This window comes from Hippocampus comes, unplaced genomic scaffold, assembly GCF_001891065.2.
Source record: "Hippocampus comes isolate QL1 unplaced genomic scaffold, H_comes_QL1_v1.1 scaffold174, whole genome shotgun sequence".
In the NCBI taxonomy this organism is placed as follows: domain Eukaryota; kingdom Metazoa; phylum Chordata; class Actinopteri; order Syngnathiformes; family Syngnathidae; genus Hippocampus; species Hippocampus comes.
In genome coordinates this window covers 9,061,406-9,075,825 of record NW_017805983.1, presented here as the reverse complement: position 1 = coordinate 9,075,825, position 14,420 = coordinate 9,061,406, and the positions used below count along the sequence as shown (strand labels likewise).

Below are 14,420 nucleotides of genomic sequence, written 5' to 3'. Positions count from 1 at the left end.
TTGCTGGCTTTGTGAATGTTACTAATGCACATCAGAATCTGTCCTTGAAGCTATGCTGATACTGTAGACAGCCACAAGGCACCTGTTCTAAAATACAGAACTACTCACTGTTACGGCTGATTGTTATCAACTTTAGTTTAGCATATCATTCTACAGTTCTAAGACTCATGCGGATTGTGGATGTGCCGTTAACTGTATATCATTTAGTGCAAGGCATATAGTGTGCGTACACTGTTCATTTATTATCAACATCACTTATCTGTTCGGTGGAATTCACACCTCGTCGGTCCGACGCATACAACTGCCTTTTCAATTAAAGTACATTCAACTGAGAATCACTTCATTTATCATCAGTCAAACATAATGCTAAAAAACAGTGAGAAACACCAAAAAAAATTTGCACTACAGCGGTCATTGAAAGTGTTTTTATTACTGACAATTGACATACTGTTCATCCAACAACAGTCAGATGCCAATATTTTCTCTGTTCTGTGGAGAAAAAAAGAACTGCTTTAGTTTGATGAATGTCTGCTGCTTTCGGACATCGTCAATCATCTTAACTCTTGTCACACTCCTGCCACCATCAAGATGTGCAGAGCAGAAAGAGGCAGCACAGTCTGTGTAAAAAAACATCACTTTGTGTGATTTATAAATGTGTGTGTTATCTTATGGCGGCCTGGTGGGCGAGTGGTTAGCGCGTCGACCTCACAGTGCAGAGGTACCGGGTTCGATTCCACCTCCGGCCTCCCTATGTGGAGTTTGCATGTTCTCCCCGTGACTGCGTGGGTTTTCTCTGGGTTTCCTCCCATATTTCACAAATATGCATTACAGCCTGATTGACTCTTATAAATTGTCCCTCGGTGTGAGTGTGAGTGCGGATGGTTGTTCGTCTCTGTGTGCCCTGCGATTGGCTAGCAACCGGTTCAGGGTGTCCCCCGCCTATCGCCCGAAGACAGCTGGGATAGGCTCCAGCACGCCCCACGACCCTTGTGAGGATAAAGTGGATCGGAAAATGGATGGATGGATGGATGGATGGATGTTATCTTATGATCCACAGAAGGCCCCCAAGTCAGGTCCAAGCTTGAACGTAACTGCTGTGAGGCAGTAGTGATAACCACTTTACACCCACGCTGCTGGAGTCATGATTATGTACAGCAAGATTTTAAAAAAACACTTGAGACATTTTTGCAAGTAGATATGACATATCGTGTAGATGTTAATTGCACATATTTATTCAGAACATCATTCGGGAGCAATTTAATTGCTCGAGCAAGTGAATGAAATGGAGGATCTGTATAAAGGTGAATACATTATCTAGCTGTGATGCAAGCAATCTACAGGAGACAGAGCTCCTTTATGATCTTATCAGACCAACAGTGAACATTTGTTACTTTGTTGTGGACTCGTGAAGGCCAGAAATTGCATCTTGCTTGAATGGAGTCGCTTCTTATCCAACATTGAAATCTGACCACTCGTTTTATGATGCACACATTTATGTTATTTGCATGTATTGTACTGTATGTGAAGTGAAAATATCTTTATATGCATACAGTTTGTGGGAAAGATGTCGTTCCATCATGTTCTAAAACTCTGAACCAAGCAGTCAGATTAAAGATTTTAGGGGCAATTAAAGTTACATTATTAAATATTTGACACAAGTGCTGAACATGAAGAAAATGATTTTGGATGTCTCTCAAGACAAGGCCAACGACTGCACAGAAGGCTGCCATGCCTGCTCAAGAATTGGCCTTAGGCAGCCTTGGAATGTCATTTTTCCCTGTTGCGAAAATGTGAAGGTTTTTTTTTTTTTCACGGTATGTACAAGCTGGAAAACTGTACTTGGTTGGAATGGCAGTAGTTGGTTGAAATAAAATAAAAGCTCCTCAGCTTTAAAAAAAAAAAAAAAATCCCTCCGACCTCTCACCTATTGGCCTATGTGCTAGCTGCATAGGTGTCACGGTTGCGAGGTGGTGTTGGACCCAAAATGCAGGCAGGAGGGAGGAGCAGGGTGTACTTGAAGAATTGTATTAAAACAGAGAAAACTAAATCCAAAGCAAACAAAGTCCAAAGTATCAAACAAAACACATGACCGAAGATAAAACATAACAATGACCAAAACCTGACTGAAACAAACATGACAGTAGCACAAAGCAACAGCAACAAACAAACATGACAGTGGCAAAGAGCAACAATGACCCGACAATGATTGCTCGGGCTGGGAGTCCTTTTAAAGCCACTAATTACCTAATGACCAACAGGTGTGCAGCTGCAGGGAGAGCCCTACAGTGCCACCTGTTGGTCCCAAACCGAATCATGACAATCGGGTAATATGCTACAAGGTATGTGTTATGTATAAATTGAATACAGATAAGGGGATCGCAATTACATAATTTTGATAATATCACCGCTTTCTAAACAATGCAAGCCCTGCTTGGTTCTTTGCTACAATGGCCTTCTGAACTCTAGGAAAAGGACTAGATAACTTCAGTCTCGTTATAAAATGATCAGTTGTTTTCCATGTCACCGAGACTCTAAGTCAAAACATAAGGTCATGTTGTGCTAAACAACATATTGTTATGAATTGTCGGCCAAGTAAAAACCGTAACCCGTAACGCTTGAAGTTGCTCAAAAAGAAACCACTCAATCATGTTGTTTTCCTTCAGATATTCGTTCTTTTGATGATAACAATTCGATCAATACATAAGCAACATCAACACCTTTTAATCTCAACAGTCATACCATGTTGTCTAAGAAAAATAAATATTTTTTAAAATATATACAACCCAGATATGCAATGTTTGATAAGGTATAAGAACAGAAAAAAGGCCTGCATACACATTAAAATAAGATAAAAACATTTGAGATAATGTACAAAAAAAAAAAAATGTTATCAAAGTGCATGTCATAATAATTAACAAATATTTGAGAGACAGAAATAAATGTGCCATAAATACAAAGCAGAAGATTGGACTAGGAATAGAGCAGCAGCTGGAGAATTATTTGCGACAATTAATTACAATTACATTTGCAAACCCATAATCCAGAAAGGATGCCCAAGACCATGAAGAGCTACTTAAATTTGGCAGGTGTTGGCAAAGTTTGGACAGAATACTGCCGTGGCTATCCGATGCCAGTGAGGACGCAGAGGGGGCGAAACATTTCTGGAAAGGTTCTTACAATTTTTTTAAATGTCCATGGGAATTTAAAATGTGCATTTCTGGAAATTGAGAACGATGGTAATGAGTGAATGTAGAAAACTGGTAAACTGGGTTACTCGAGGGACGACTGCAATTTTAAAAACTGGTTTGAAGGGGAGGGAGTTTTATTCATGTAGCAAGTTTCATAGACAAGACAACTCAATGTGCTTCACACAACCAAAAGCATAACACCTAAAAGCATTTACAAACAAAGTACAACCCAAAGTACAAAACAGTTACATGACATAAACCACACGATGGTGAGGCCAGTCCTACAAGGAGAGTCCATGAGACAGACTCACTCAAATGGTGACAGAACACCGTCGGAAGAGGTCAGCCGGTTAAAAGGATGTCTGTCCTTGTCGTGGCCATCAAGGGGGCCTCCCTTGTCGTTGTGTGCTGTCCGGTCATCTTCCTGCGTGATGAGGCTTTTATTTTGTTCCTATAAGTCTCTCGCTCTGGACTGTCGGGTGGTCCCAGGTGCTGTAAAAGTCTTTTCTGAAAAACTGCTTGGAACTGATAAGCCTGCAAGACAACGATAAGGAACAACAAAGCGTTTCAAGGACTTGGAAAGCAGCGGCTTCTCGGCATCAGATGACCTTGGGCCTTTGTTTGACCTGAACTGATTTGATGGGTTGGCACGGACTTGTTATGGTTCATGCATTATTTGGCGCATGCGTTTAGTTACATTCTCTTATCTGGTAAATGATTATTTTCCTTCGACGTGATCATTTCAACATGCATAATTAAGACATGTTTTGCTCACCTATTTAGGAGGACATTTTTGATCCGTGAGTGGAAACATTAATTATCTTTACTTTCTGTGCTACGACAATGTTGCTTAAGTGCTTCAACAAATTTGTTTAGCTGGTGAGTAAATTACATTTACAAAACTTATCAACTAATTCAACAGCTGAGACATACCAACATTCTGATTTAAGACCTCACAATAGTAGTTCAGTATAAACTTAACTTCACTTTGAAGGTGCATTATTGGATGACTGTTGATATCAAATAAATTGAGAATTATTTTGCTCATCGATGAATAATTTAGAGACCTTTTTTTAATTGATTATTTTCTAAATCCTGGGAATTCCAGCCTCTCAGCAGTAGACAATGATCAATATTTTGGCCTATTTTCTTACATATTGACCAAACCAGGAACTGCATCATAATTAATTTTTGTTTGTGCCTTTGCTGGACTGTCAATTTCAATTAATGTCCTGTTTTTGAATGAAGGGATGGAAATTATGTTTTTTTTTTCTTAAATCTAATTCACTGAGTAATTGACAAAATAATCGGCACATTTATCAATTATTGAAATCATAGTTAGTTTACCACTGGACTTCAGTTACTTCACAGGCTTACACCACGCGACACTTAAATAAGGTTATTGATTGCACATTCGTCCACTCATTCTCAATGACAATATTGGTGGACATTGACAGGAATTGAAACCTTGAATTGTACCAGCCTGCGCATTCATACTGTCATCAGCTTTCAGCTGTCTGTCGTTCATGTCAGCTGATAGCATCAATACTCATGGTGGTAAAATGAACATTCAGGCACAACAAATGAAAATGGTACTCTCCAATAGAAACAAATTAAGTTGTATTAAATAATAGAGTTGAACGTGATGATGATTATTTCAATCATATTTATTTCTCACGTTTGATATGTCTCACGTGACAGGTGGATGAACTACTCTGGTTTTGCATCAAGCGGCAACAAGCAATCGTTTCTAGTTGTATGGATTCACCCAGACTCGCGTTCATTTTCGATGGCAATCATTAGGATCACGGGTGAGCTGGAGCCTATCACGACTGACTTTGGGCTTTGTATCGACGTGCTGATACATGGATCCTCACTCGCTAAGCAAGAATCATGCTTTTATAGTCAATAAATGCAGTTCTTACCACTTCCGTTTGTTGTGTGGTGAGGCTTTCAATACTTGTACTTGTACTTGGCCATGCTGTAGTCGGCTGTTGCTTCTTTGCCTTAGCACAATACATCTCCAAATGATGCAGGTCACAGCCATTTGAGCGGCAGCATTTGTCCACAATCCCCTTCCCTCTGGGCCGAGAACCATAACCAGACCATGTCCCTTTCCCTGTCATAAGACAAACACAATCCATCAGGGTCTGGTTTTAAAGTCGGCATACTATCAATATCATGGAAGTCTTGGCTGTAAATGTTCTGGACAGCGCTTTGTGACTGCTGCAGGCAGCTATTGTGAAAGCATGATATCAATAAAAATGCATTATGTGATATTGTCTAAGCTGCAAGATAAGGACAAGGTTTACTGACATGCACATTTTATTTTCTTATACTAATCCAATACAGAGACAATGACAATGCCAAGCAAAAAATTGGCCATCCTAAATCAAGTAATGAGCAACAAAATGAGTTGAATGCGGTTAGATTATTGGTTTGATTGATGATGCTTTCCACACCGATACAATGTTGACTCTGAAGCAACAAAATCCAAACATGGTACTATTTAAAATAGGCTCCATAGTTGGGGTATTGCCGTGCAGGCAGTGTTAGTGTTAGCCAGCGCTGTTCTCTTTCTGTCTCTTTTTTTCCCTCCTGTACCTTTCTCTGAAAACAAAGCTGCTCTCAGATAGCAAGTGCTGCAACAATAATGCTGTCACACTATGTGGCACGGTGTACTGGTGGGTTTGCTCCCATTTTGAAGTATTGCCACCACTTTGATACCAGATGGAGACCGCGGCCTCGGTCAGAAGAGGAGAAAGGTAATGGGGTGAAAGGGCCCGCGGGTGACGTTTGGTGTGCAAACGTGCAATGAATTAATCCTCATTGCAACATTTGGTATGGATAAAAATGTACTTGGGACTGGCAATGCATGTGTGCCTTGTAACTTGCTGACCATATATATAGTGGACAACTGCCAAGTAAACAATCAAAGAATGCTCTAACATGAAATTTACACCTCACTCCGGTGTCTCAAAAAATAAAATAGGAATTATGTACACGGAGCACTTTTTGTCAAGTGTTTGTAGACATGCATCAAAAATGTGCCACAAGATGAGTGGTTTTGTTGTCGGTAGATGTAAATACTAAATATATTTGGGTCAGCATTAGTAAAACTCTTTATGTCATTTCAAAACAGTCCCCCGGAAAGGATTAAATATCAGTTACGCAACATAAATCATGAAGGCGCACGTACCTAAGTAGAGTCCACGATCACCACACACAAACAGGAGGTCATTGAGGAGTTCCGAGCCGCAACGAAGCTTGGCTCCCTCGCAGCAAAGAGGCCCGCTGACCAGGCACATGGTCGAGCAGAACATGCACAACACCTGAGGACAACAGGGGAAAAAGTGTTGAAATGAAACCCCTTTTTCTCTGTGTAGGATGTTGCTTGAATGGGATTTCAGTCCAAACACATTATTTGTGCTCTCTGTGTGATTTATAACATTGAATTTTTGGAACAGTAATGGTGTTTTTTTTTTTTAATGGAAAAACACCACAGATCAAATCACAATGGAACACAAGTTACCCGACACATCCATAGGGTAGCGTAATATTGTATGCGCATCAGGATTTTATGTGCATATGCAAAGTGCCGGTGATCTTAACAATCAAACCTATTTGAGGAGTATGTCAACTAAACGAGCAGGTGTCAAAGGATTCCCCAAATTGTTTTCACGGCCTTAGAATTTTGCACAAGTATAAATAACGCAGTGAATTCTAGATAAGTACGTAAATTATTTGGCAATAGTCTACATTTTGTAAAGATTCTGGAGCCAAACAACATGTGATCACATTCATGCTATTTAAACATGCAGATGTTTGATTTCAGTACAAAGTTTGGGGCTTTTATTTTTTGGCTTTCAGCAAAATAATCTAAAAGTTGGAATTGAAATAAAATTACGTTGAAACGTTTGAGTGTGAACTCTTTTCATTTCAACAAGATATTGTCATTTTAGATTCTAAGGTAAAACGGCACCAAAAAGAGAGTTCGATTTGATCCGAATGCACAGCAAGAATAGCAACAGCTACAAAATACTGTTTAGACATTGACATTTATATTTCACAAACAAACAAAAATTCTTACCTTCAATGGCAGTGGTCTCCCTAAAGAACAATGTGAGGAGTTCATCCTGCCTGTACAGAGTGACTTGAGCGCAACTTCAGTACTGTATTATAGTCTGACTGGAGGAGTGGAGGAAGGACCGCAGCACACAGAGATGGCCTTCCTCCATTCCTTTGCACATTTGTTTTCAAATCTCATCTGATTCTCCTATCAGATGATTCAACATTCGGTTACAGGGACTGAACTTGTTGTAAAATGTTCCTTACTATCATTTGTCATAACATGATACAGTGGATTCAAAAAGTTAACAAGCCTCTGTTAAATTGGTTTTGAGACGCCGGCGAAACCAACACGAATCATGCTGAGGTTGTTTCGAAAATGGGATTTGTACAACTTGAGGGATTTTGGACTGAAGACGTTTCACTCCAATATTGATCACATTGACTGAAACCCCTCACAGTGATTCTGACCTTCACCTTGGGTATGATGTTGTTTAGGTGATGTGCTGTTATTCTTGCGCCAAACAAACTGAAGCATTTGGAATGTGCAGCTCTTCAATGTCACTTCAAGCCCTTTGGCAGCCTCCCTCACCTGTTACCTTCTTATTGTTGAATAATTTGTCGATGGACGTCATCCACTGTATCTGTCCATCCATTTTCTACATTGTTTACCCTGTTGAGGGTCGCATGGGACCGGAGCCTGTTCCAGGAGTGTGAAAGGCAAACTATACTTCGAACTGGTTGCCTGTCAATCGCTGGGCAAGTAGAGTATCTCATTAACATGAGCGCACTTCAGATTTTTGTAAATATATTCTTACATCTTTTTATGTGATTTCTCTTTAGACATTTCACTGCGGGGTGTACTCGCTTTTGTTGTTAGTTAATGGCTGTGTGCTGACTTTTGTCGAGGGGAAAGTAAATTTACACAGCCTTCGAGCTGGACACAGACTACATTTTTACAAAGTGTCATTCCTTCAAATTCAAGTCCAGTGTATGAACTGTTGCACTGTAAGTGAGCTGATACGACTAGATGTCATAATAAACATATCAGCTCAGGATTCGCAAGTTAAGTGTCTGTTTTTCAAGTGGCAAACAATTTCATGTCATGTATCTATGTTCTAAGGTCTGCAGCCTTTTTCTATATGGGGAAAGAGTAAACATCTGGAGTGATTGTGAATTAATATCACGCCAACCATTTAGCGACACCAAAAAACGTTTCACTGTTTTGAAAGCCATTAAAACAATGTGAAAGTTACTGCATTTTTCCCCAATTAAAATGAAGTTGGATTTATATGGAACAGTTTATGTTTACGATAAAAGGAGGTCCTAGTGCCTCATAGTATGGAGGCTAATACTATATACAGTATGTTTATTATCGAAGTATATTATCGATAGCATTGTCATTTTCTCTTCCATTTAGCAAATACATTTTGAGTTGTAATGCAAAACACTGCCTGTCATGATTACAATTACAGTGAATTTAGACGACAGTACACGCTGAACAGACATACTGTATTTAAATCTTTGACTTTGGAGTACAAAGGATGTCAAATCTAAAACAGATTCTCGAGTACATCTTAACCAAGGAACAGTGCAGTGGGGAATGAAGTCCTTTCAAAACAAAGCAATGAACACTGAAGACTTGAACGGAGTATTGTCGTCATTGATGTTTTACAGCACAAACACGGAGTTCACCCACTCCCCTAACTAACTTTATCACCAACTATCAAGCCCTGTAGATTGGGTCAACCCCTTCCAGATTCCACCGACGAACAGTCTCTCTGTACTGTATTTGATTTATGCACTTGAGAAGTTTTTTTTTTTTTTTTTTAATTGAACTGCTCTGTGAGTAACCTTCACCACCGTGTGGAATATTTGGGTACTTCATCTGTTTCCAAGCCCAGGGCTTGCACTTTGAAGCTTTCATTAGTGTGGCCTTCAAATTTTTATGCTTATCCCTTCTCTATACAAGCCCTACCGCCCTTAGATAATTTAGTTTCCCTATCAGACATAGGGTAGGCCAAAAATACAATAACATATTGTCACGGCTGCGGATTACTTTACTGTATTATTATTCAGTAACAGTTTTTCCCCTACGCAAATAACTCCATCTTTGACATACGAATGTGTCGCTAACAAGTGGGTAGTATAAACATTACAAAAAAAAAACAAAACAAATGCAATCTTTTACTATAACCTTTCAGTGAGAAATGTGTTACCACTCCGGTTCACAATGAATAACACAAAACGAAACCAGATCCATAGCGTAAAACTACCGGTTCTGACTTCACGAGTGTCATGAAGGACACACATTGACATTATAGTGTCAGTCACCAAGCACTAAGCCTCAAGTAGCACGGCGGTATCGCGATGGACACATCTGCCTCCTGCAGTCGAGAGATTCAGGGTTCGAGTTTAACGTTTAAATAACGGAAACGATCACGATTCCATTTTTTATTTCAAACTCAAAGTTCATAAAAGATCACATGAAATTTACAGTAGCGATACATTTAACATAAATTGTGAAATAATTGCATTATAAAATGTAAATTTATCAATCTGTTGTGAAGTAATTACATGATAAAATGTAAACTCATCAATCTGAGGAATGTTCAGGAGACATCCATCCTTTTTCTAATCCGCTTATCCTCACCAGGCTCGTGGGTGTGCTGGAGCCTATTCCAGCTGCCTTCGGGCAGTAGGAGGGGTACACCCTGAACTGGTTGCGAGTCAATCGCTGGGCACACATACATGAACAACCTATGAAAAAATGTCAAATTTGCTGTTGACCAGTGTTATTTGCCGCTTGTAACCTTGAAACCGAGCATGTTAGGACGACTGGGTGTCTACCCTGTAATCAAAGAGCGCTGCTGGTTACAAAATTGTTTTATCATGTCTTTGCAATCATTTCGTCAAAGGTTGTATCCAAGCATCTGGCGAGGAAATATTTTAACAGGAAACCTGTTGAAGAGTGAAAATATTTGTTTTGTATCAGACATTATTTCGAGTTTGCTGTCGACTGCTTCATACCCAAACGCTTGCAATTGTCATATACAACAACAAAAAAAATAGCCATTGAAACAATGACAAAAAGGCATCTACAGTATATGATCTATTGTCACAATTCTTGCTCAATGCAAAAAGGCAACAATCATATTTGATATTAGTACATGTATTTCATTCATGTAAGTGTTCTGGTAGGTAATCTGAGATACAATACATTTAATTAAGTCAAAAAACTGGAGGTTAATGTTAAACAATAACAAAACATCAAAAGTTATTGCAGCGTCTTCAAATATAGAAACAGGACGACACAATTTTCTTATGATGTTAGAACAAAGTTATTTAATGAAAATGCTATCATCAAACTCAAGATGACATAAAAACTTTCAAAAATACACTTTTATAAACATGGTCATAATGAAATCAAAATAGACCTTGGTGCAAATATTTAATGACATCCCTTTTGAGTAGCTGCATAAGAATGTCCCAACTGAAAATGATGGAAAAATGAGAAGGAGATTAAGGGCAATGCTCGAAGGTATTAAATCAGTATATTCAAAGAAAAATATTTTTATTGTGGTCCACTATTAGGACAACTACTAGAACTCCTCCTAGGTCAGTTCTGTTTAAATAATGCTTAAATAAGCACCACCTTCAGTGCAAGTGCTGCTGCATTTTTGATCAACATCAAATGCTTTGTTATTAGCTCATAAACATTAGACTGGCTTGTTCTCTGCTGGCTCCTTTGTGTGCGTGTAGTCAGGTTAGTCCCGCTAAAGTCAAGTGTTTCTTTCTTTCATTTGACCTTTGGCCACCGTTTATTTCGTTTACTCGTGTGGTCTCTTGTCCATGTTAACCTCTGTGACTCTTCGACGCCGGTGCTTGTCTTTGCAGGCAGGCCCAGCGTACCAGGGACACAACATGAACACATTGTGCGCTTCCTTGCCCTTCCCAATCGACTTGTATTTGAATGAGCACCATTCATGTTCTGGGCAGCTAAGTCCTGGGAGTCAGGTGTGTCATTTTCGTCGGAGTTGGGGATATCGTCATCGATTGGCTCCACGTAGCCAACCATTACCCCTGTGTCCAGATCACAGAATACTGTTTTAGGAGAACTTCTGCCAGAATGACATTTTGCTTTCTTAGCTTTTCTCTTACAGTTCAAAAGACAACACTTGAATGAGTGGTTACCTGCAGGGGGACTTGAAGCGACAATGTCTCCTGATAGTTTTGTTCTTCTGACATCAAGTGGACTACTGCTGCGGTGATGCTGTTTTGGATTAGAACGGTACTGCATGAAAAGGTCACTTTCTTTCAAGAGGTTTGTGGTTTCCTGAATGTCCTCTCTTGGCCCCTTCTGTGCAGGCTCGTTGAGTCCAAGACCAGATGATCCGAGATTAATTCTCTGCAGGCGAATTCTCACATCAGCTGTAACCCCAAACATTTGCCTGAGAAGGTGGTCAGATGATCTGCAAACTGGTAGTGCATTTGAGGAACCCTAGAAGTGAAAAAAAACCCAAACAAACAAAAACACCCACACAATAATTATAAAATGTCATCTTGGTTGCATATTCCATCATAAATAACTGACCAAAACCATCAATAGAAAAGGAAGAATAGAATCTCTTACCATTTAACTTATACCGAATCATTCATGGAGAATACTTTTGGCACAGCTTTTGATATTTCCAGTAACAATTGAAACTCAACTTTATTTGTTATAGCACTTTACATCGCGCCCTCAACCAGCATTTTCTTCGTCTCATCCAAACCAGGTCCTTGAAGGCTGCTGCACTGCGTGTTTTATACGCCTAACCTATTTCACACAACTGATTCAAATGATCAGGATTGTGATCAGGCTTCTTCAGAGCTTGCTGATGAGTTGATCGTTTGAATCAGGTATGTTGGAGTAGGGAAACGTAAAACATGCTGGACAGCGGCCCTCGAGGACCGTAGCAGGACATGCTAGCTTTAAAACAACCATTGTTGCATACAAAAAGCTGCACACGGAGTAAAAATCAGTCATACAATAACAAGAACAGTGAAAACAGTAAATCAATAACACAAATAAAAAATGTGTCTAAAAATTGTGCATATATCATTTGGGATTTAAAATCCCAAACATATTTGTGGATCTGAAACACACGTGAAACCCACGTCTGTATTTGTGTGAAGAATGTTGAGAAAAATCACTCCCCAATCGTTTGTGGGTGTTATATTGACTGCTTATGATGGAGTCCCGGTCATAATTAGCAAGTGTGCTTACCGTTTTGCTCTGATTGGGTTTCTGGCTTCGGCCAATGGAGCTTTCACATGTCAGTTGATCATGGGTTGTGTCAGAGCAAGTGAGGGTTGTCCTCTTATGTTCAGTCTCTTGGTCCAAGGTCCGTGTGCTTGTTTCCTTCTCCAGTGTTTTTTCTACCAAACTTTCAATTGGCACATTTTCAGACTTGGGTGGAATATATGATACAAATATGACATTATCTTCATCCAAAGAAGGGTCTGACTGCAGTGTTTGACTCAAGTCATCTGGATAATCATCAGTGCAAAGATCAATCACTTCATTTGGCTCCTTTGGAGTGATACTACTCGAGTGTTGCAAGAGTGAAAATGACGATCCTGGAACTACAGGATTTTTTAGCTGGCAACTTTTTTCCTTGCTCTCCACTGGTGATGAAGGGGCGTCCTTTTTGGCTGCGAAAAACATCCTGCCATCGCACATGACCAGGGCTTGCTGCTGATGCGTTTCACTTGTAGTTAAGCCTGGCAGAGAAACAGGTGCCACTTTTTCAAGCACTCCAAACTTGTTGCTTCGTTTCATGGTTTGAAAGGTTTTTGATGGAATAGAAGGAGAAGGTGAAAGGTCAACAGCAGACTCATTAGAGTGGATTTCTTCAATTACCCACTTCATAGGGCTATTGGGCCTCTGGGAAACCTTAGGAATTAATTTCAAGTGTGATTTGGGTGATCCCAGTGAAAGTTCTGAAACATATGACGAAACATTGCTTTGACAGACAGTTGTCTTAGATGACACAGTGGGCACAATGGTCGAATCTGAACTTGAAAGGGAGTTGGATGAGGACAGCAAAAGCTGTTTCTTAATACCTGAGTGAACTTCAGAAGCGGAAACTGATCGCACCTGACTTTTGGGACCTCTGAGGGATGTTTGTGGTTCTTCAGTCCGAAGCGGACATGTATTTAATGAAATACCAAGCTCCAGTGCTTGACCAGCTACACCAAGTTGACAAGGCAAGCCATTCGCAAGGGAAACCTGATTGCCCGGAGTTTGTTTCGTAGCTAATGACGTCACGGCCGTCTTTATTCCAAAGGGGACAGGTGCTGAAACATTTTCCCGTGTTTTATGTTTGATGACTTGTCTTTGAACACATTTCCCATTGACCATCTGAACTGGAATCAATGTCATGATATTTCTTCCATCAGCACCAATGGCAGGCAAGGCCTGGTAGAAAATCCCAGTCCCTCTGAGAAAAGTAAAACGAGCAAAGAAAAAGTTGGTCAGTTACAGTGACATTTTGTCACAGTAAGATGTACGATGCAATATTGATGACTTTGGCATATCATTTGCAACGAACGCATGTGTTTTGAGTCAGTCAACACAAACATGGAGAAATAAAAGGAACAAAAATGCTTATATTTTAAGTAACAGTGTCTTTTCGTGTCTCCCACGAGCGGCACACGTCATAATGCCTATGATTCAAGTTGGTTACTTTACCTTTGCGCTACATTGTCTTGCTGAGGTGCGGAATACATGACTCGATCAAATAAATTTGGAGAGCGGCATGCTAACTCCAGGAACAAGCTAACGATTGCAGGCAGGCAAAATAAATTAGTTCAGCATCCACGTTTGCCTATCGTTGTTCTGCCATTGGATCTGTAAAGCTCCTCCAGACTCAACGACAATTTGGATAAGCCAATAAATACATCACTGCCTTCGTTCACAACATCATGAGCCACTCTGTCGTTGTTGTGTTTTTCTTCTAAACTTAGTTTTATTAGTGAGCAAACATCCTGTGGTGTGTATTAGCGCCACCTTCTGGCTTGGAGACCTGACGCATCATGGAAACATAACGCCCGTTATTTTATTTGGCCACCCAGCATTTAGTTACATATTTGTTACATTAATGCATCTGTTCCCCCCCC

The 14,420-nt window shown here is 39.9% G+C and overlaps 2 protein-coding genes across 3 annotated transcripts; both read right to left on the bottom strand.

The window, feature by feature from the left end:
* Positions 1 to 2,649: 2,649 nt before the first annotated feature.
* igf3 (insulin-like growth factor 3) lies at positions 2,650 to 8,199 on the bottom strand. The gene is made up of 4 exons (XM_019890791.1): positions 7,279 to 8,199; positions 6,388 to 6,520; positions 5,114 to 5,307; positions 2,650 to 3,722 (listed from the first exon to the last, which is right to left on the bottom strand). Exons 1-4 carry the CDS (start codon positions 7,321 to 7,323, stop codon positions 3,531 to 3,533), a joined length of 564 nt encoding a protein of 187 aa, XP_019746350.1. The 5' UTR covers positions 7,324 to 8,199; the 3' UTR covers positions 2,650 to 3,530.
* Positions 8,200 to 10,124: 1,925 nt separating this feature from the next.
* On the bottom strand, positions 10,125 to 14,331 carry lrif1 (ligand dependent nuclear receptor interacting factor 1). 2 transcript variants are annotated; one of them, XM_019890779.1, is made up of 5 exons: positions 13,993 to 14,331; positions 13,365 to 13,741; positions 12,526 to 13,241; positions 11,451 to 11,757; positions 10,125 to 11,339 (listed from the first exon to the last, which is right to left on the bottom strand). In XM_019890779.1, the coding sequence occupies exons 1-5, from the start codon at positions 14,028 to 14,030 to the stop codon at positions 11,056 to 11,058; spliced, it is 1,722 nt and encodes a 573-aa protein (XP_019746338.1). In that variant the 5' UTR covers positions 14,031 to 14,331; the 3' UTR covers positions 10,125 to 11,055. The 2 variants fall into 2 exon arrangements, with proteins under 2 accessions (XP_019746338.1, XP_019746337.1); XM_019890778.1 differs by having other exon boundaries at positions 12,526 to 13,741.
* Positions 14,332 to 14,420: the final 89 nt, after the last annotated feature.

Coding starts and splice junctions, on each gene's coding strand:
- igf3 (XM_019890791.1), bottom strand. CDS start 7,323: ATGAACTCCTCACATTGTTCTTTAGGGAGACCACTGCCATTGAAG. Junction 6,521..7,278: donor GGAGACCACTGCCATTGAAG/GTAAGAATTTTT, acceptor TGTTGTCCTCAG/GTGTTGTGCATGTTCTGCTC. Junction 3,723..5,113: donor CCACACAACAAACGGAAGTG/GTAAGAACTGCA, acceptor GTTGTCTTGCAG/GCTTATCAGTTCCAAGCAGT.
- lrif1 (XM_019890778.1), bottom strand. CDS start 14,030: ATGTATTCCGCACCTCAGCAAGACAATGTAGCGCAAAG. Junction 13,742..13,992: donor CAAGACAATGTAGCGCAAAG/GTAAAGTAACCA, acceptor TACTTTTCTCAG/AGGGACTGGGATTTTCTACC. Junction 11,758..12,525: donor AACCCAATCAGAGCAAAACG/GTAAGCACACTT, acceptor TTTCACTTCTAG/GGTTCCTCAAATGCACTACC.